Source organism: Tachysurus vachellii, chromosome 22, assembly GCF_030014155.1.
Source record: "Tachysurus vachellii isolate PV-2020 chromosome 22, HZAU_Pvac_v1, whole genome shotgun sequence".
NCBI classification, from domain to species: domain Eukaryota; kingdom Metazoa; phylum Chordata; class Actinopteri; order Siluriformes; family Bagridae; genus Tachysurus; species Tachysurus vachellii.
Genome location: NC_083481.1, coordinates 5,201,681 through 5,224,741, shown reverse-complemented (window position 1 = coordinate 5,224,741; position 23,061 = coordinate 5,201,681). Strand labels below are relative to the sequence as shown.

The window sequence follows — 23,061 nt, the reverse complement described above, 5'->3', positions numbered from 1 at the left end:
ACTGATTAAACCAGTAAAACTTTTCCATTTGAATAGGTTTAGTGCGCACCACAAGGGGCAGCAGGTCGATGTACAGGTGTCCAAATGACGCGCCATAACCGTGACCACCAGCGCGTTATCTATTACGCACACGGAATCCCTTCATTCCATTCACAAGTGTCCCTTTTATTTTTACCCACCAGGTAGAAAATGAGCTCTTTTATTAATTCCCTCCTCAGCCACTGATTTCCTTCAGCCGACTGAGCTGCATTATGAGAAAGCAGTCAGCTTGCCAGTAATCTCATTTATAGGCGCAGATGTTTAAAATAGGTGCTAATAAAAAAAAAAAGAAGAAGAAGAAGGTAAGGCTATTAAAGTTAATCCTGCTGAATATTCCCCCCATTTTGGCCTCTTGTCATGCATGCAAAAGGCATTCGGGAACTAATCCGACAAGTTGCTCCTGCATTGTCTGCATTCAGAGGCTGAATCCAACCATTCAAGTTGGCTTTAAATAAATATGCGACATGTTTATTTACTTGTTTACTTGAGTGCACGAGCTCCCTCTCCATGGCCTGCTTTGTCATGGTAAAAAAGTTAGGACTAATTAGAACTATTTAAATGCAAACCCAAATGCAGGCCAATTAGGCTTACAGTAATAATAAAGCCTATTATGAGCGTGAAAAGTCTAAAGATTTATTTACCACTTTTAATAATGTTAGCAAACTGTACTTGTTTTTGCCTGGTGATGTGGTTTACTTAGTTTTTTTTTTTTTTTTTTTAGACAAAATTGATTTTGTTTTAGATAAATTCAAAGATGAATCTTTAAATCATTTCAAAAGTTAAAAAAAAAAAAAAATAAATAGATACTAAATACTAATAGAAAAAATGATGTTCACTTAAAGGTCTTCTGTTATTACCAAAATAAATGAGTGTAATGTTCCTAGTCTTACAGCATAAAGTTACTCCTATGGACTAAAACATTTGCATTTTATTTCCAACAACACAAAGCCATTTTTCCATTGAACAAGAACTGGGTTTTCTGTTTCAAATTCTGTTTCAGTGGCTGAAGTCAATTTCAGAATTCAAAAAGCATTACACTCTATATACATAATGTATATAATCAAACATGCATCAGGAATTTGTGTCCATTTTGGAAGAAACAGGTTTACATGAACACAACATTTGACAGAAGGTCAGAATGAACTGTTAACAACACAAGTAAACAATTAATCCCCCCCGAAAAGGTTTCTGGTCACAGACGGCTGTAGACTGAACAGACATGGTGTTTAAACTAAGTACATTTGCATCATTGTTACAGTATGTTAATTACAAAGCATGATTATTCATAATATCATATTTATATATACAAAAAAACAAAAGCTGTAAACTTTGTAATGTAAAAAAAAATCCCCTTAAACTCCCAGGACTTTTTAACTACATAATTTTACTGCAATTTGTCATTAGAGTTAAATAACAGTATGCTTATTGTATTTATTAACGGTGAACTGGGAATTTTATAGGGTTAAACAAATGATTGAAATGATTACAATTTATGCTTTATTTGACAAATAAACCCCTAAAAACACCACGTTACCACATCCACAATCCTTAATTACATAGATGACCATCTGCAAAGGTTAATCTGAATCTTACAGAACTAACGTTACAATCTGTTTAGATTCGACCGCAATACAATTCAGTTACTGATGTAGATATGACACAAGCTGAAGAACATGCAGGCCTGTTAGAGCATAAAGTTCATTATACAGTATCAGTACAAGTCCTTCTTTAGTATGTGCTATTCACACGTGCAATTTCCTCCAAAAATAAAATCCCAGTCATCCACACACACACACACACACACACACACACAAGTTTTTAGCAGTGCACCTCTCTCTCAAACACACACACACACAACCACAACAATCAAAAAACATCTAAAAGTGTGTTTTCAATACAAGTCAGTAATGGAAAAGGTACAAAATACAAGATTTATTACAAATAAAACAAGCTCGTGTGAGCTTCTCCCAATCCACCCACTCATAAAATGACACTTTCTGCTCTAATCTGCAGTAATTTCACAAAAATATCATTTCCTTTAGTAAACCAGAAGCTTTAAAGGAAATGTCTTAAAGTTTAAGAGCTTTGAATGAAAAGTTGAGTCCAGGTAGAGATCAACATTATCCTCATTCTCCTTACTCTCAAGCATCAGATTCTCCTCTTTTCTGCCCCTCCTCCCCGATATCGCTGTCTTCTGATTGGCTCTTGCTGAGGACGAGGAACTGTCCGTCAGCAGCCGGCGCATTTGGACGACTAGAGGCAGCTATCAGGCGGCTTTGTTCCTCCAGGTCCTGGAATTATGGTGCAGACTTTATTTTATGGCATGAAAACATAATACAGGCTCAGTGATCTATATAACAGCACATCACTGTATAAAAATAACTGCACATGCTCAAGAGAGAACATTTACTACATAATGCTGTCCTGATAAAAGCATCATGGGAGCTACTGGGAGCGTCATGTTTTTACGTGTAATGTTTTTAATTTTAGAGAATTTAAAATGCTCTCCGCTGCTTATTTCCTAGCAGCATCACGTGTTACTTGATTGTCTAATATCCTTTAGAGTCCTGGACCACGAGGACTACAGTTTGATATTTATTATGGTGACATGCTGAAGTTTCTCTTCATACCTTTTCAATCTGTTTTTGTTTAGTCAGCTCTTCTTGCTGCTTCTCCTTGGCCTTTTCCATCTCTCTCTGCTTCTGAGTGGCTTTTTGATCCTACAAACAAATACAAGATTCTTATGAAGCAAACGATGTGCTTTGCTTAAAAAAACTGTTAAAGTGTTAAAAGCCTTGTACGTCTTTGTCTAATCTGATACAAAGTCTTACCATTTCTGAATGAAGGGCTATCTGTTTCGCCAGACCAACACTATCACAGATCTGACAAAAAAACAAAAACAATTGAGATAAAACACACACTTAAACACACAACACCCACACCCACATACACACTCAAACACACACCCACTCAAACACACACCCACTCAAACACACACCCACTCAAACACACACCCACTCAAACACACACCCACTCAAACACACACCCACTCAAACACACACCCACTCAAACACACACCCACTCAAACACACACCCACTCAAACACACACCCACTCAAACACACACCCACTCAAACACACACACACTCAAACACACACACACTCAAACACACACACACTCAAACACACACACACTCAAACACACACACACACACTCAAACACACACACACACACTCAAACACACACACACACACTCAAACACACACTCAAACACACACACACTCAAACACACACACACACACACACACACTCAAACACACACACACACACTCACACACACACACACACACACACACACTCAAACACACACACACACACACACACACTCAAACACACACACTCAAACACACACACACACACACTCAAACACACACACACACACACACTCAAACACACACACACACTCTCACTCAAACACACACACACTCAAACACACTCTCACTCAAACACACTAAAACACACTAAAACAACGCACACAAACACATATACACGTTTTCATTATACCTTCTCCCCGTCATTATTAGATTCAAAGATGTAGCAGACGGTGACGGGACGTCCATCGACTCGGCCCCCAGCTGTATGCAACACAAAGCCGAACAAGCGCTTGTTCTCTTGATGGGATGCACACATCACCACGCTGGACAGAGGGAACTGAGGAGAAAGAAATAACAGCAGTAAGTCTGTGAAACACAGACCTATCATTCATAAACATAAATTAAAAAGGTTTTAGATCTTGGATCAATTTTTAAATAATAAACACCATTAAACAGAAGTGCATATCTTTTACATGTAGATATGCATATCTTTTGCATATATTAAAGGGCCAAGGTGAAAAGATGGAGAAAAAATGGCCTACCCTTAATCTTGTGACTTGTGTTTGAGGATCAATGAGCCTAGAAACAGTTACAGGAAAACAAACTTTTAATAAGAAGGCAGAGGAACACAAGATCACGTAGTATATTATCTGTGTGCTGTGGGGTTGTTTTACTTCAAGCAGTCGCAGGTGACAAGCAGATGTGATTCGGTCATCCTGAAGATGTTGTGGATGGCTCGAGCCGCCAGGATCTGCCTCATTGTCTCGTAGATGACGTCCGGGTTCTCTGTGGCCTTCACTTCCATGGATCCCAGGAAACGCACGATGAAGAGCTGGTGCAGGATGGAGTCTGCGAAGATCCAGAGGTACGTAAAATATTTGAGCTATTTATGACAATGACATTTTCTTATGTCTAAAAAGTCTTTCTGTAAATTTAAGGTCTGCTTGTGGGACATGTACCTTCACTGTCTCCTGACTGCACCTGTCCAGACTCTCCGAATGGGTTTGTCCTTCTTTCAGCAAAGGTGACAAAGAAACATCGGCATTATTTTAAAAGTAAATTAAAACATATATTGGTATTAAGTGGAACACATCAGGTAGGAATTACAGAGAGACAAACAGACACGTGACCTGCCTTTTTAAATTCTTGTGACCCATCGTGTGGCATGTATAAAAGTTCATTCATTCATTCATTCATCTTCTACCGCTTATCCGAACTACCTCGGGTCATGGGGAGCCTGTACTCTCAGGCGTCATTGGGCATCAAGGCAGGATACACCCTGGATGGAGTGTAGGGCACACACACACACACTCTCATTCACTCACGCAATCACACACTACGGACAATTTTCCAGAGATGCCAATCAACCTACCATGTATGTCTTTGGACCGGGGGAGGAAACCGGAGTTCCCGGAGGAAACCCCCGAGGCACAGGGAAAACATGCAAACTCCACACACACAAGGCGGAGGCGGGAATCGAACCCCCAACCCTGGAGGTGTGAGGCGAACGCACTAACCACTAAGCCACCGTGCCCCATGTATAAAAGTTGACAAATGACAAATGACTAGATAAAAAACTAGTTTTATGTATCAAATCTGAGGCAGTTACTGCACCTTTGGGTCTTATATATTTTTTCTACAAAATTAAACAGTATACCACCTTCACTATCAGAATAGAATAAATAATCAATAACATTCTCAAAACCCGATACCTCGAAAACTTTATACTTTTTAACACCCTAAACATTGAGATGTATCGTGAACCTCTTTGAGGGATGCCGCTTGTGTATACTGTGGAACTGAAGCGTTATAAAACGCAAATGTCAATAATCGTGGTTTATTATGCAAAGTACCTGTACTTTAAAACTGATGAAGAAGACGGCATGTTTAGAGTTTAAGTGACTTCAGATGTGCATATTCATAAATCTATGCTTTTTGATAGCCGTTTTCTGTGGTAATTCATTGAACATAAATTTATTACTCATAATAATAAAACAAAACAAACAAAAAAAAACACACACAACAACATTACATCTTTAAAAAGGTTAAAGTTTTATCTCAAACCTGGACCCTGGAAAGCCAAACCACAACCTGTGCAGTGACATGGATGATACCGTTCTTGAAGTGTATATGATATAATTAGTGGCACTGACCTGCCCTGGACAGGACCTTTAGCCTGTGATGTGCTCTCTTCACTGACTGGGGAAATGATATCAAACTGGATGGGGGTGTTTGGAGCCACCAGGGAGTCCAGAGACAGAGAGGAGAGAGCAGGTGACTCAGAACCTGCTGAGCTTTGGCTGCCAGTGCGGGCTGCACGGGGTCGGCCCTGCCTGTAAACCGAGGGGATTAAAAACTATTGTTAGGTCTTGAATAGGAATAATCAGACTGCCCTAAAGAAAAATACAGCCATGTGAGTGTGAGGATAAACAGATACTGACGTGCTGGGTCTAAAACTCTCATGCCTCTGCTGGAATGAAGGCGATGGTGTCACAGCCTCCAAAGCTGACTGGTTGACTCTTGCAGCAGTTTCCTGTCAACAAAATTTCAGTAAAACAGTCATTTAGAGCCATAAAACAGAGCGACGAATCTTTGATATGAAGCAAATGTTTACCTCAGGCTTCTCACTAAGATATATCCTCTTTGAGATGTTATTTATTGTTGCAATCCACTGAAAAGAAAAAAGAAAAAAAAAGCATATCTGTATTCATTGAGCTCGCTCATATAATGAAAACCAATGAATGGAAACTAGTAGAAATGTATTACCTCTTCACAATCTTTTCTGCTATCTGCTTGTAAAATGCCAACCCTATAATGAAAAAAAGAATCATTCAGCATTACAATGTAATAGATCACTTTTAAAAATAATTCAAATTAATTAAAATAATAATAAAAATTAACCAGTGAGAAATGAATTGACATTAAATGGAATCAGATTCATTTAGTTTCATTAATGTAACACAATTATAAAATAGTTAAATACTATTATTATTATTATTATTATTATTATTATTATTATTATAGCAAGCACAAAACAAGGGTTTTTTATTAAAGGCTTTTTAAAACAGAGCCTCTGTTTAAAAGAGCCTTCAAGAACAATAAAGCTTCTTAGTCAGAGATCTACCAAAGCACTACACCAAACTAAATAAGTAAATAAACCAAACTCCTAATAGGTTATTGATGTACCAAGGTTACTAAACATACTTTTTGCCATCGAACGAAGAGATTTGGAAGCAGAAGCGTCGATCCTCACAGTCCACTGCCATGACAGAACAGTTGTCTATGTCCATGACCAGCCCTCCTGCCACGTCTCCTCGAGACTGACTCATGAGGTTCCCTCCTTGTGTGAAGAAATATTGGCGCTCCCAGGTGGACGACACCAGCCCTGTTTTACTGGACATTAATAATTCAAAGTTTAAAGCAGGTCAATCATGCAAAAACATAATGACGTGTCAGAGACTGGGTCTATGCCCTGCTGGAGCACTTGGGGGCGCTGTCAGGTGTATTGTTGTTATAGTCTTCTTATTATAGCACTTTATCACTGCATATGGTTCTGTTAAATCTATGCCATGCCATCTCCAATGTCTTTGCATGTCCATTAAAATAAATCAATACATGTGCATGTACTATAACTATAACCAGCAGTCAGGCTCGCTTCGTACTTGCGAGTGTTGAGATATCCAGCTTTGCGGGTCAGGTTGCGGTTAATTGGGATTTTATTAGGGTCAGGGTCGGGCATGTATAGCAGATCACTGGCCTGCTCCAGATCCTGGATTGTCTGCTGCATTGTGTCCACCTCACTGTCCATCTCCCTGCGTACACTGAGAATAACAACAAACGATAAAATCAATGTTAAATGCAGTACTGTTCATATTCACATATATATATATATATATACATATATATATACATATATATACACATATACACACACATATATATATATATATATATATACAGGGAGTGCAGAATTATTAGGCAAATGAGTATTTTGACCACATCATCCTCTTTATGCATGTTGTCTTACTCCAAGCTGTATAGGCTCGAAAGCCTACAACCAATTAAGCATATTAGGTGATGTGCATCTCTGTAATGAGAAGGGGTGTGGTCTAATGACATCTACACCCTATATCAGGTGTGCATAATTATTAGGCAACTTCCTTTCCTTTGGCAAAATGGGTCAAAAGAAGGACTTGACAGGCTCCGAAAAGTCAAAAATAGTGAGATATCTTGCAGAGGGATGCAGCACTCTTAAAATTGCCAAGCTTCTGAAGCGTGATCATCGAACAATCAAGCGTTTCATTCAAAATAGTCAACAGGGTCGCAAGACGCGTGTGGAAAAACCAAGGCGCAAAATAACTGCCCATGAACTGAGAAAAGTCAAGCGTGCAGCTGCCAAGATGCCACTTGCCACCAGTTTTGCCATATTTCAGAGCTGCAACATCACTGGAGTGCCCAAAAGCACAAGGTGTGCAATACTCAGAGACATGGCCAAGGTAAGAAAGGCTGAAAAACGACCACCACTGAACAAGACACACAAGCTGAAACGTCAAGACTGGGCCAAGAAATATCTGAAGACTGATTTTTCTAAGGTTTTATGGACTGATGAAATGAGAGTGAGTCTTGATGGGCCAGATGGATGGGCTCGTGGCTGGATCGGTAAAGGGCAGAGAGCTCCAGTCCGACTGAGACGCCAGCAAGGTGGAGGTGGAGTACTGGTTTGGGCTGGTATCATCAAAGATGAGCTTGTGGGGCCTTTTCGGGTTGAGGATGGGGTCAAGCTCAACTCCCAGTCCTACTGCCAGTTTCTGGAAGACACCTTCTTCAAGCAGTGGTACAGGAAGAAGTCTGCATCCTTCAAGAAAAACATGATTTTCATGCAGGACAATGCTCCATCACACGCGTCCAAGTACTCCACAGCGTGGCTGGCAAGAAAGGGTCTAAAAGAAGAAAAACTAATGACATGGCCTCCTTGTTCACCTGATCTGAACCCCATAGAGAACCTGTGGTCCATCATCAAATGTGAGATTTACAAGGAGGGAAAACAGTACACCTCTCTGAAGAGTGTCTGGGAGGCTGTGGTTGCTGCTGCACGCAATGTTGACGGTGAACAGATCAAAACACTGACAGAATCCATGGATGGCAGGCTTTTGAGTGTCCTTGCAAAGAAAGGTGGCTATATTGGTCACTGATTTGTTTTTGTTTTGTTTTTGAATGTCAGAAATGTATATTAGTGAATGTTGAGATGTAATATTGGTTTCACTGGTGAAAATAAATAATTGAAATGGGTATATATTTGTTTTTTGTTAAGTTGCCTAATAATTATGCACAGTAACCTGCACACACAGATATCCTCCTAAAATAGCTAAAACTACAAACAAACTAAAAACTACTTCCAAAAATATTCAGCTTTGCTATTAATGAGTTTTTTGGGTTCATTGAGAACATGGTTGTTGTTCAATAATAAAATTAATCCTCAAAAATACAACTTCCCTAATAATTCTGCACTCCCTGTATATATATATATATAATATACACACATACATACATACCTGCATATATATATATATATATATATGTACATATATATAAGTGGAACACATCAGGTAGGAATAACAGAGAGACAAACCGACACGTGACCTGCCTTTTTAAATTCTTGTGATCCATCGTGTGGCATGTATAAATGTTCATTCATTCATTCATTCATTCATCTTCTGCCGCTTATCCGAACTACCTCGGGTCACGGGGAGCCTGTGCCTATCTCAGGCGTTATTGGGCATCAAGGCAGGATACACCCTGGACGGAGTGCCAACCCATCGCAGGGCACACACACACACAATCTCATTCACTCACGTACTCACACACTACGGACAATTTTCCAGGGATGCCAATCAACCTACCATGCATGTCTTTGGACCGGGGGAGGAAACCGGAGTACCCGGAGGAAACCCCCGAGGCACGGGGAGAACATGCAAACTCCACACACACAAGCTGGAGGCGGGAATCGAACCCCGACCCTGGAGGTGTGAGGCGAACGTGCTAACCACTAAGCCACTGTGCCCCCCCGATATTTTACACATAAATAAGAAAATAAAAAAATACAAAAAAAAAAAAAAAAAAACATTAAATTTCTGCACTTCAATGCATTACAGACCTGCTTGTCATAGCTGTCGGGCTGCAGATCGAATGAACAAGTCAAGGTTAGCAAAAGGGCTATGTTAAAAAATTGACTAAGTTCGCATCCGCCTGCTAAAATAAACTATCCTGCTCTCTTAATTCCTCTCCTGCTACTGTGCGTTAAAAATTCTAACAACATCTGTGTAGAGGATTAAACCAATACAGGATGTCATACTAATCAGGGGCAGGATATTAAATTAGCAAAAGCAAACAGATACAACCTACTTCTGTACACTGGTTCCGATGTTTGTGACGAAGTCCTCCCATTGCTGTGTGAGGTTCTCTGATCCGAGCTTAAAGAAACTGATCTGAGGAAAGACAGGAGGAAAAAAGACATGGGTTAGATTTATCCAGTTAGGATGTAGAGATTCTAAATAGTGTTGGTTTGTATATGCACTGAGCACAGTGAAATAATTACAACAGTAAAATAATGACTGAAACTAATGAGAGATGGAGCGTTTTATCAGCACCTGCGCCTGCATGTACCCCAGCAGCGGCTCTAACAGGGCAATCCTTTTCTTATATTGTAGCGTATTAAGTGCTGAGAAGTAGTGCATCATGGTCTGGTGTTGCTTTTTCCTTGAAGTGTAAACATCTTCCATCACTTCACCCTTTACCTGTAGTGAAGGTAAACATTTTTATCATTAGAGAATTCACAAGTCCTTTAATTCTTTTGTTAATATTTCAGCCATCAACAAAAGTGTTCAAACGAAAAAAGAAGCACAAAATCTCTGATGTGATTCGGTCTTTGATTCATTTCTTCATCGTAGCAACAATCGTCCTACGACAAACTCAGATCTAGTATAATTTCCGGTTCTTGCGCAAGGAAACAGGACTCGAGCCAACTAAATCTGCAGAACATACGCTCTTCCCACGGTGGCCAGGCCACGTCTCAGTGTGTGTTTCATTAAATGAAGACCGCCACTGCAGTGTGTAACTGTGTTAATCTTCTTATGTGCGTAATCAGTCCCACAAGAAAGTAGAAGACGACAGATCTGCAGATCTGATTAGGTGACGATGTAAAGTCACAATGCAAAGACTCAGCTGTAAGTGTGTGGTGATCTGGTAAAAAACACACCACATGGTCACATGCTGACATTTTCTAATAAACTGCATGTACTTTTTTTTTTTGCTTTAAACTTGTTTTATGCTCCAAATGAATGTGTGTGTGCACCTCATCTAATATGTGAAGAATTAAAACAGCGAGACAAGTGCTGGGCCAGCCGGAGATAAGAAATTTAAGATAAGAGATTTAAATATAATCTTATAAGTATTTTATTTATATTTGATATTAGTCTGTAGTCTGTGTTGCTACCTCTTCCTGACCCCCCTCCCCCCAATCATGTGTGATTATTTATGGTGTATCATTGAGGATGGCTTTAGACAAAGAAGGTCAGTGGATTCATGATGATTGGAAGTTAAAGAGAGAAGACCAAGAAGGGTGTAATTCTGATGTATTATTTTGAGTAGAGGTAGACAAGTTTTCCATGGAGATGTACTCTATTAGTAAAATTTTTCCAAGCTGTAATGTGTATGGTGTTCCTTGATTTCCAGTTGCTGCATGTACTTCTACAATCTGCAGACTATAAACTACTGAACTGAAACTTGGATCTCTTTTGCTTTTAGGCCTTGCTCAAGGGCGCAACAGACGCAGCTTGGCAGTGCTGGGGCTTGAACTCTGATCCTGTTTTGCATTGAGCTTGTGTCATTAAAGCAAAAAGGGAATGGATGGAATCCTAGAAAACCTCCAGAATTAATTTCAATATTTTAAAGATTCTACTTTTCACTCAAGTTGTTGTCAGTAACATTTGCAATAATACTTTTGTATTCAAATGGGTAAAAAATTTTAAATAGAAGCATATCAGATTGAGAGCTTAGTTCCATGTTATTACCCAACAACTTGACCAGTGTGAGATTTTACCACCAGATTTGTTAAACTGGCTTCTTACATACACATCCCTTACACAACATGTTATTTGTAGGAAGACAGACTTCCCTATGCAAGAACACTCATAATTTTGAGGAAATATATTTATGGTTTTTATAAAGTTGTGCTGTTTTATATGAAAAGAATTTCACAGGCAAAGGTTCTTAGGAGTTTAGCCACATCTGATGAGATTTCTCAGGCTGCATATGAATTATTATTATTCTATTATACACGCTATAGAATGAAACTATTATTCAAATATGAAGCAAATCAGGTAAATATACACCATCATATTTATTTAGAAATTTTTGTTTCTGGAAAGCCCAACTTTTATCATAGTAACTTCATTTTAATATCATCTTGTGTTTTCCCAGTTTCTATGTTAGCTATGCATTTTTTCCAGTTTTTAGCTTTATACGAATGTGACTAGCACAATTTTAGTACATTTATGTTGACAAAATGTCAGGCTTAAATATACAAACTAACAAGAATGTTAACAGGTACGGCCACTTTTTAAGAGCAAATGATGGTGATTTACACAGTCGCCACGTTCAGCAAATTTAAAGCAAAACAGAATCAGCACTTTAAGAATTTAACCTTCTTACCTTCTCGTTCTCTTTCTTTTTAGACAGCCGACTGTATCTGTTGATGGCCGTATCAAGATCTGTCATAATAAGAGAATGAAATGGTGAAGACGTTACAGTGGCTGGAGAATACTTTTGCTTTTGTAATTGGTGTAAAAGGAGTCTGATTCTCACCATCGCTGGATATTTGGAACACTTCCTTCAGAGTAAGGATTTCTGAAGGAAAGAAGGCAAAGCAAGTAAAAAAAAAAAAAATCAAATAAATGATGAGTCAAGACAATGATAAACTGACAAATTAAATGGATATTTACCTTTTAAGTCCCTCTCTTTGAACTGAGTGATGGGGAACATCATGGCATCTGCTAGCTGAGTAGACAGGACGGCATGGCAGGAGCTGAGCTGTGAAACAAGAGAGAGAGAGAGACAGAGAGAATGCATGTGAGACAGAGAGAGAGAGAGGGAGAAAGAGACAGAGAGAGAGAGAGAAAGTGTGAGAGAGAGAGAGAGAGAGAGAGAGAGAGAGAGAGAGAGACAAAGAGAGAGACAAAGAGAGAGAGAGCGAGAGAAAGTGAGAGAGATCGCACAAGAGCGAATATAAATCGAATTATGTATGAAGAGAAGAAGCTAAAAGTTGTACATTATTCTCACCTCATCGATAACTTTGGCAAACTGCTGCAAAGTGGAGCTCATGACCTCATCATCACCGCTGAGTGGAAAACGCTAAGGGAACAAGAAGGATAAAATAAGAGTTTGAAGAAAATAAAAAAGAGACATTGATGACGTCTTGTCATATGTTTATGCTAGCTATCACTTTTTAGCGTAGTCTTATAGGCTTCCAGGAAACTAAAGCATGGGTCAAGGAAATGTATTATTATTAAAAAAAAGAAATTGATTTTGAAAACATTACAATCTTCAGCTATATGACTACCTTTAAAATAAGTATAAAACTGTCACTTATTCCCCTGAACTATTCCTTTAAACCTGGTGAGTTTAATGGCATCACTTTCAAAATGCTGCTAAACATTTTACCTGCTTTTCATACTCCTTCAATAACTTGGAGGTCAGGTGTGTTGCAGCGCTCAGTTCATTCTGTAAACAACACAAACCTAAAAATGTAACTACTCCAAAACAAGAAAAAAAAAAGGTTTAAATTGCTTTCTGATCGATCTCATGTTTTAGTCACGGCCTACCTGTGCATCATATATCCTCTGCATGGCTTTGAAGAGCTGATGGTAGTAGCTGGATATGGCACATGTGTCTTCCTCGAACACGCCAAGCAGCGAGCGAGTCTAGAAAGAAAAATAAAACACGTATTTAACATCAACGTGACCGTGGCTGAGTTTATATTACACACTGGGACTGGAAACAAGACCGTCTGTATCTTTGCTCTGCTAGGGTCAGGAATATGTCCTTGTAGACAGCCTGCTTTCTTTATCACCGAAGAAATACTCAAATATACACTGCTCTGGTCCGAGTGCCAAAAAAAGGCAAGAAGTCAGGAGAAAGTGTGTGTTACATTGAAAAACAATATTATAAATTGACTCCACAAAATGTAGTCTGTTAATAAAGGTTTTGGTTGCTAAGCAACATTAAGAGCAGTTCAGCTATTCTATAGAGTATTACTGGATTAAACAATGTAGATTTACAAGGAATTTATTTATTTTCATTAGTCACACGTGTGTGTGTGTGTGTGTGTGTGTGTAAAGGTTTTAGAACCAGAACTTTGTTTTATAATGATATATTTTAGAACTATTCATCACTTGGCTTGTGTTTCTTATAAGTAAAATATCACTAAAAAATGATTTGTTACAGTAATTGTTCATCTCTTAACAATTAACAGGAAACTCGACCTTAAGTGCGAAGATGTCAATCAAATGATCAGATATTTGATGTGTTTCAGATTAAAATGCAAACAACCTAATCTGTGTCAGAGGAAAACAACAACAAATAAGACAAATAATAAAAATCTTGTTTCTGGCAATGTAAAGTTAAAGTTTTAATGTGTTTAATGTGTTCGAGGGTCAGTGGCTGGTGGAACAGTACGTGTCACAAGTAAGAAAGATGAAGGAAGTGGGTGAGGAAGGAAACTAGGACATGTCAAGGACTTTAATCTGTGTTTGGTCTGTAGACAAAGTGTGAAATAACACAGCTGTGGCATAAACCGGTAAAAATAACAACCAGAAATGAACTACTGAAGGAATTAATGTGATTAAAGACCGATAATAAACACACACACTCAAACACACACACACACACACACACACACACACACACACACTCACTCACATACATACATACACACACACTCACATACATACACACACACACACTCACTCACATACACACTCACTCACATACACACTCACTCACATACACACTCACTCACACTCACATACACACACACACACACACACACACACACACACACACACACACACACATACACACACACAGCTACAATTTAATTATCTTCTTAAACATATATATAACAGTTTTATTCTCGTTAACACGTTTCACAACACAATACTATACTATATATGACTATTTTAAAAAACTAATTCTATTCCTGCACCATTTCCTTAAAAGGCCTAAAATGACTCCCTAACGTTTACAAGACTGTACAATGTAGAAGCGATTATATTAAGCCACAAATAGTGCACTAATTTACTGAATACTGAATGATTTGGGACACAGCCCTTGTTTATAAACATTGTCTCCTCCCAAAATCAAACCAGGTCCACAAACTAATAACGCAGCTGGTCAAAAAAAACGTTTTTAATATCGACATTTTCTAGTTTTTACAAGCATTTTCTGACTCACATTTTAAACACGACGACAACACGTAAATAACTAGTTGCTATGCTAATTCTTTAGCTAGCTAGCTAGCCACAAAGCTAGAATGCTAACAAGCCCAGATGTTTGTTGTTGTTTATTTTTACCTGTGGACTGTCCTCCAGTGTCTCTTCTATCGGCAGTTTGTCAATTCCTGGCATATTTATGCTGTTATTTATTCCGAAAAACTGACAGCTGTTTTTAGAAAAAAAAAATTCTTCCTGCTTTTTTTATTCAAGACTAATCAACAAGCAGACAGAGCCCTTCCCACACATACGGATATTCTGTTTCTCCGCCTCTCATTGGCTGAGACTGCGCTGTGTCCCAATTCACTCCCTAACACCTTATTAAGTGCACTACAAAAAGAAAATTAACGTTATTTCTACAGAATGTCTAGTGTACTATATTTTCGATTTGGACAGATTTGGGACGGGTGTTTTGATGAGTTATTTCATGCAATGTGGTAATAAAATAAAAGCCCTTTTAGTTCCTCGAGAAAGATTTCTGTTATATTCCAGCAGAATAATATTCATATAAATAAATATATAAACATATTTATTATTGTCCACACACTTCTGTTCCAGCAGAATTAGATTAATATTAATATTAATAAATATTATATAAATACTTTTATTATTGTCCACACACTTCTGTTCCAGCAGAATTAGATTAATATTAGTATGAATAAATATTATATAAACATATTTATTATTGTCCACACACTTGTTTCAGCTGAATAAGATTAATATTAGTATAAATAAACATTATAAACATATATATTATTGTCTTATATAGTATTTAAAGACACACATCTCTTTCTCACCCTAGCAATTTGTCTACCAGAAATATTCTAGCAAATGTTTTAACATTCATATTCAAGTCAAGATTAATCACACAGGAAATTAGATTTGTCAGAAATTAGATTTATTTATCGCAAGTTCTTACAGTGAGCTAACAAATATATAGCTTACTTACAAGGAAAGAGTTCACACACACACACACACACACACACACACACACACACACACACACACACACACACACACCTTTTTAATATAAAGGCCAGTGTTTTTCTACAAATCCAGCATTTACATACAGTACTTGACTTACAATGTTTTTTCAAGACATTACATTAATACACATTTTAATGTCATTAAAACATTTTAAACATCTTTACAAAACACAAATTGTTCATTAATTTCAATCTATACATTTTTCTACATGTTCAGTTAAAACCAGTGCTAAAACTAGCCAAGCTGATGACAGAATCATTTGTAGAATCAAATCTCATTTTGAACTTTTCCGTTCATGCGTCTGCCTATAAAGATCATACTCTCTGTATAAGATGTAATCCTTCAAGCGTTTCGGCAAAGGCAGGAAGCTCATGAACACTGGAGCTCTGAGACGCAAACGTCCCAAACATCTCCTGATCGTCAGTCGGCACAGGTGCTGCAAGCAGCGTGCGTTCTCTGGAGGATTCAAGACAGGAAGTGGAATCAATTAGTATCTTTATGATGACCTGTCTACATATATCTTTACTGGTGCAGATAGAAACGTAAAAAGATCTGAAGAAGTAATAAAAAAGGAAACTTGCGTCACATCACACATATTCTTACCTTGAATCTTGCAGATTTCTGGCCACTGCTTTTGCTCCATCAGGGTTGCCTTCATTTTGCAGCAAAACCTGACGTGATCAACGTAATCTAACATGATATGCACCACACTACCAGAAAGATGCTTCAGCCAGTCGACACATATCACCTCACAAAACTGAGAGAGAGAGAGAGAGAGAGAGAGAGAGAGAGAGAGAGAGAGAGAGAGAGAGAGAGAGAGAGAGTTTATAAGCTTCATTGAAGCAAATGAACGATTGTCTCTCCAACCAATACGCACCTAAGTGAATTCTATCATCTCTACACTGGCTACCCGTTAAGTTTAGAATTGATTACAAACTGCTGTTATTTATGTACAAGGCTCTTAATGGTTTAACTCCCATGTATCTATCTACTCTCTAGTCTAACACGTTAGAATTCTTCATGCGCTCTGATTTCTGGTAGTTCCCAGAATATCAAAATCTACTAAAGGCGGTAGAGTGTTTTTGTATTTAGCTCCCAAACTTTGGAATAGTCTTCCTGATAGTGCTCAGGGCTCAGACACACTTTCCCAGTTTAAATGTAGATTAAATCTTCTCATTAGTCAGGCGTACACATAATAAATCCCATAATATTATGCTCTAATACATCTGATCAAATGCACATTAGCATCTAGCGCTTGCTAATATTATGAACAGCAGCTACGTGCTTCTCTCTTTCTACCCATCCCAAGGCATCCAAAAATTGTACCAGCTACGATTGTCTTCCGTGCGATGAAGATTTTGGACCTCCACTGAGATGAGGCCGACTCTGTGAGGATCCTGAGGCATCTACAGATTTACCAGCTCCAGTTAGACTCTGCTATAATAAAGAGATGCCAACTCCATGTGGCCTTTGAGGACAGCAATCTCCTCATCGTTACAATATTTGTTGGACTGTATATTTATAATCACACCCTCCAGTGTCACCCAAATGAGCATGAGGTTCCCCTTTTGAATCTGGTTCCTCTCAAGGTTTCTTCCTCTACCATCTAAGGGAGTTTTTTCCTCACCACAGTCGCCTGAGTCACCTCAGACTTGTTCATTGGGGATAAATGCAAACACATTTAAATATAAGTCTGATATTAATCTTGAATTTTGTATTATATTAATATTTATATTATTCTTTATATTAATCTTTTGTTCTATGTTTATGTTCTGAAAAGCTGCTCTGAGACGATGTCAATTGTAAAAAGTGCTATACAAATAAATTTGAATTGAATTGAATTGAATATTGACAAAATTGCTTCAAATAACATTGTGCAATCAATGCAATGTTATTTTCCATCTAATTATTTGTGAGAATTTTGTATTCAAGAAAATCTGATGATAGATGTACAAAATGGCTGTCCCTTCAGATACAGGTGAAGTTCACATTGTGTGCTCAACTAAACCAAAAAGTGTGAGTGATAATGTTAAACAATAGAAAAAAGTATTTGGATGAGATTAGTCTCAAAGCTTCAGTACACAGATCAGACAGATACAGAATCAGACACATATAATATACTGGCAGAACAACTAGAATCAATACCATCTGAATTTTTAACCATCAGAATTGTGGAGTCTGACATTGCAGTGTCGGTGAAACTCATCTAACCATGGTGTCTTTGATGACAGTATTGCTCCAACCCTCATAATCATCAGGCACGTGAGCTTTGTCTCCGTACGGACAGTCGAAGCAGCGTTGCACGTCGTATCCGTAGTTAAAGAGCATCCTCAGCAGAACCTCATCCTTCAGGGCGTACTGTATTGCCGAAGGGAAGTGTGTGGTGTTCACCCTGCAGAAGTAATTGACGTTGGCGCCGTACCTCAGCAGGGTGTCGATCAGTTGGTAGTTGCCTAATCGCAAAGCCACCTGCAAGCACTTCACCGGGTCCTGGTTGGGCATCGCACCGGCCTCCAGGAGCATTTTGGTGGAGCATATGTCTTCATTGGTTACTGCGAAATACAAGACAGACCTGCGCTGGTCGTCATAATTGCGCCTCACCCAGGGTTGAAGCATGAAGTTGGGATCGTAGCCGGCATTGAGGAGCATCTCTAGACATTGTGTTTGACCGCCAGCTGCTGCTGAGTGCAGGGGGCTCATACCACTGTCTTCTACTGCCTCAAATGTGGTCACAGGGATCAGCAGAGCCAGAGATCTAAGAAAAGAAAATATTCATTCATACAAGGACTCACTTCGACACAGCTTCTATCCCTGCTCGTTCTTGAAATTATACGATTAGCCAATCACGGTGCAGCAGCACAATGTATAAAGTCATGCAGATACAGATGAAGAGCTTAATGTTTACACCCAACATCTGAAAGCAGAAAAATTTCAACTTTGACCATGACCTGGGTCTTTCAAACCATCTTTTATTTAATCTAATCTCATCTACTATTCTTCATACTGTATATATTCACTGTAAGACATGTCAGTTATCATGCTTTACAGCATTTAAATACTTTAATATAAATTTGATAACTGTGTTAAAGCCCAGTGACAGTGAAGTATTGACCCAAACAAGAGAGTTATTTATTAACAAAGATTAAAGTATCCTTGAAGAGATTCTAAAAACAAAGTTTGTGCTTTTATTGTAGAATTTGCAAATCGTTCTTGCGTATAAATCTCAGTGAGAGTCAGAAATGTATCATACTTCACATATCCGCGATGGGACACTCTGTGGATTGGCAGGTGGCCTGTGTGTTTGGGAATATTAGCATCAGCACCATACTCCAGAAGCAGAGAGATGACATCAGGGTTCCCGGATGCAGATGCTTCATATAGGATAGTGGCCCAGTCTTGAGCTTGACAATCCACGTCAGCTCCTGTAGTCCAAATTACAACTGCTTTCTATTAAATAGTTGTGAATTTAGTATTGTAAAAAGTACTTATAAAGGCTTAAAAAAAGGCTCTTAAAATCTTCAAAAGTGAATTAAATTTAAAAATAATATAATTATTAGATAAATCCAAAGTTATTTATGTAATATATAGCATTTGGTAGGTTGCCTTCTTATCCAGAGCAATTTACATATATATATATAATTTATACAACTGAGCAGTTGAAGGCCTTGCTCAAGAGCCCAGCAGAAGCCCCAGCCATCCAACGCCTTAACCAGTGAGCTATGACTTCCATAGTAGTTACTTTCATATTATTATACAGTACAGTATGTATTATAAATAATCCAGTTTTATCACAAGTTGTGAATTTGTTTCTCATCTTAACTCCCAAATCGTTCCATAAATTCAATTTAAGATCCCAAAGACACAATTGGGCTTCATTTGGATACTGGAACATGATCAACTCTTATATTTTATAAGCAATAACATTTTTCTCAGATCATTTAGATGAATTCCCCCATATTATAATATCCCAATATTAATCATCAAATTTTTTAACATGTAACACTTAATTAATGGTAGCACTTAACACCCCCACACACTTCCAGACCTCGTTGCAGGAGTTCCCGTACTATCTCCAAGTGACCACATTGTGCTGCCAGGGCCAGAGGCGTGAGGCCGTACGTGCTCCTGGGATCAGGATCAGCTCCGGACTTCAGCAGCAGCATTGCAATATCTGTCAGGCCTAAACGAGCAGCTTCGTGAAGGGCTGTTCGGCAGTGCGCCAACTTTTGGTTTACGTTGGCATTAAAGCAGAGAAGGAGCTTTACCATGTCAAAATGGTTGTTACGTATAGCTGTGGGAATGTAATGACACAGAAAAGACAGAAAACTGATAAACAAAGTTTCTAGTTTTAGCAGGTAAAGACAATTGAAATTGATCATGAAATTCAACAAAAATGTAAATCATATTACAGTAAAGGACGTCCATGCTTACACAACGTTTACGAACCCCTGAGCTAAACATAAAGGTTTTGTTTTGTTTATAGACTGTCCTAAACCTCATCACAAACCCTGAACTGACACAAAGGCAGATATTTAAAGAAAAACCTTTCGGATGAGAAAGAACTCCTTTTAGTAAGCTACATTCACTTTGCAGGGCCAAATCAAAAACCAGAACCAAATGCTAAGCATGTCTTGCACATGAGGATCAGGAGATAGGATTCTTTCCTTTCTAATATTAACCATCTGTCATTAATTTTTCGCAACTTCACCTGCTATGATTCAAGGTGTTTACTTTTACTGACCAGTGCCGAGAGGTGAATCATCATCATTGTCCAGGCAATCTGGGCTGCTTCCATTGTCCAAAAGATAGCAAACATTTTCCAAGAGACCTTTCTCTACAGCCAAAAAAAGGGCCGTCTTGCCCCGATGACTTCTTCTGGACTTAGCGTCTGTGGGAGATGCTGTGGTAAAACAGTTCTAAATATCATTATATATAACAACTTAGTAGAACAAATGCATCTTTAACAGCATTTAAACTCCCAACTGCCTTAAAAACATCAGGGAATTTCTCCCCTGACCTTTGAAAGCGATCTCCAGGATGCACTGATTATTCTGCACGGCTGCCTCATGTAAGGGAATCAGGCCGGCAGTGTCCTCCTCGGAGAAAGAAGACTGGTGGATTGTGAGCTTACAAAGCTCAGCTTCATCACCTAATATGCAAACAAACAAACAAACAAACAAAAATAAGTAACGCTAACCTACAGCACATGAGCAAGGAAAAAAACAAACACTTTAAATATTCTTACCTCGTTTGATAGCACTGGATATTCTATCCCTTTCTGGACTAGTCTGGATTAACCTGTAGATAAACAAACCTAATATCTATCCATCAAAAAAATTTCAGCACATTACACTAAACTTGTTTACGAAAAAAAGTTTGCTAAGAAAGCTAAACATTGTGAAATGGAATAACTGTTATATGGTTTATCTGACTTTCCAATCAAATGTAATGATCTGCCCAAGATAAATATACTATTTCTATACAACCTCAATTCTTTTATTATAAGTGAACTTTAACTAAGCTCAAAATACATTTTCATTCTGTCATGAATAATCTTATATGTTCTCAGCTCTGAGATGATAAATATTTCCTTGAAGTAAATATTTACCTGCATCCATCTTCAGAGAAGATGTCCTTAAATTCAGTCTGTTTATTATTTGCCAGAAGGCTCTGTTCTATCATGTACTGAGTTGCCACATCTTCATCGAAAATCTCTCCTGACGTCTGGAAATCCATAACTACAGAAACTGAGACCTCCACAACACACCTTCCTCACCATGAACACCAAAGAAAACACTCTGGAAGACTGACGCATTTAATATCCAACTTCATCCTGTGTTATTCCAGAAGCACCTAAAATGCGCATTTGCATATATATTATCAAATCTAATTGCATTTGTACAGGTTTTGTCAATAGTATAGTGGTTGCAAACAACATATACTACAGAACAACCACAATCATGTAATTATAGACAATTATTCAGCATTAACATGCAATTGAGCATTAAACAGCTTTCACACCCCATTCATACTGTATAATTCCCATCGATTAATGTTTAGTTTAATGCTTACCTTAAGAGTTATATCGCTGTTAAATGTTGTACGACCTCTCAGCTAAACTCAGGGTTATTTATGTCATGGCCCTGCTATAAATATCTGATCATGGGACAAAACAAGACCACTTGAGTGTCCTGACCCAGTGATCCTCTGTGGTATAAATCTACTGCGATTTGCAGCTAAGACACAAAAGGTGTAAAATAACATTATTTCTTCCTTCGTCTTTATATCATTATTCATTATTTAGTAAAACATTATTTATTATTCAGTAACCACTATAAATCATCAACTAACTGCAGTGTAATAGAAAAGTCATTTAGTTATGAAGTTAAGGAATGTAGTTGTAGACGTAGTGACAGCTCAAAGGAGTTCAAGGAGTTAATGACAGAACAACAGACTGGAAAACGTCATTCAGGAAGTGATGTAGCACTTATTAATCAATGTCTTGACACTAATGCTTCGTGTCTGTGTGACTATGGAACTATGGAGTATAAAAATTTCAAGATAGTTAAACTTTTAAATAAAAGTTCAGCTGATGCCTTGAAGATGAGCTTTGGTTCAACCCACAAGTAGTCAGGACAATAGATGACATTAAGTTTCATTATTTTTGACTTGTCATGAGAATTGAGAGTTAAAGTTAATCAGGTTAATTAAAGTTAATCAGGAGAATCATTTATCACACTGCAGATTGACTCACTCACTCACTCACTCACTCATCTTCTACCGCTTATCCGAACTACCTCGGGTCACGGGGAGCCTGTGCCTATCTCAGGCGTCATCGGGCATCAAGGCAGGATACACCCTGGACGGAGTGCCAACCCATCACAGGGCACACACACACACTCATTCACTCACACAATCACACACTACGGAGAATTTTCCAGAGATGCCAATCAACCTACCATGCATGTCTTTGGACCGGGGGAGGAAACCGGAGTACCCGGAGGAAACCCCCGAGGCACGGGGAGAACATGCAAACTCCACACACACAAGGTGGAGGCGGGAATCGAACCCCCAACCCTGGAGGTGTGAGGCGAACGTGCTAACCACTAAGCCAC

The 23,061-nt window shown here is 38.4% G+C and overlaps 2 protein-coding genes across 3 annotated transcripts; both read right to left on the bottom strand.

Moving 5' to 3' along the window:
- Positions 1-949: 949 nt before the first annotated feature.
- appl1 (adaptor protein, phosphotyrosine interaction, PH domain and leucine zipper containing 1) lies at positions 950-15,222 on the bottom strand. Of its 2 annotated transcripts, none has more exons than XM_060858162.1 (22): positions 15,041-15,222; positions 13,292-13,390; positions 13,131-13,190; positions 12,750-12,821; positions 12,413-12,500; positions 12,276-12,317; positions 12,123-12,181; positions 10,061-10,207; positions 9,816-9,898; positions 7,076-7,234; positions 6,618-6,806; positions 6,180-6,222; positions 6,028-6,084; positions 5,855-5,946; positions 5,567-5,746; positions 4,373-4,425; positions 4,088-4,262; positions 3,956-3,992; positions 3,604-3,750; positions 2,871-2,921; positions 2,670-2,759; positions 950-2,330 (listed from the first exon to the last, which is right to left on the bottom strand). In XM_060858162.1, the coding sequence occupies exons 1-22, from the start codon at positions 15,092-15,094 to the stop codon at positions 2,181-2,183; spliced, it is 2,127 nt and encodes a 708-aa protein (XP_060714145.1). In that variant the 5' UTR covers positions 15,095-15,222; the 3' UTR covers positions 950-2,180. The 2 variants fall into 2 exon arrangements, with proteins under 2 accessions (XP_060714145.1, XP_060714146.1); XM_060858163.1 differs by having other exon boundaries at positions 4,373-4,422.
- A 797-nt stretch (positions 15,223-16,019) lies between these two features.
- asb14a (ankyrin repeat and SOCS box containing 14a) lies at positions 16,020-22,070 on the bottom strand. Its single transcript, XM_060858277.1, has 10 exons — positions 22,019-22,070; positions 21,555-21,799; positions 21,192-21,244; positions 20,964-21,095; positions 20,688-20,846; positions 19,992-20,237; positions 19,197-19,368; positions 18,158-18,701; positions 16,550-16,703; positions 16,020-16,402 (listed from the first exon to the last, which is right to left on the bottom strand). The coding sequence occupies exons 2-10, from the start codon at positions 21,680-21,682 to the stop codon at positions 16,221-16,223; spliced, it is 1,770 nt and encodes a 589-aa protein (XP_060714260.1). The 5' UTR covers positions 21,683-21,799; positions 22,019-22,070; the 3' UTR covers positions 16,020-16,220.
- Positions 22,071-23,061: the final 991 nt, after the last annotated feature.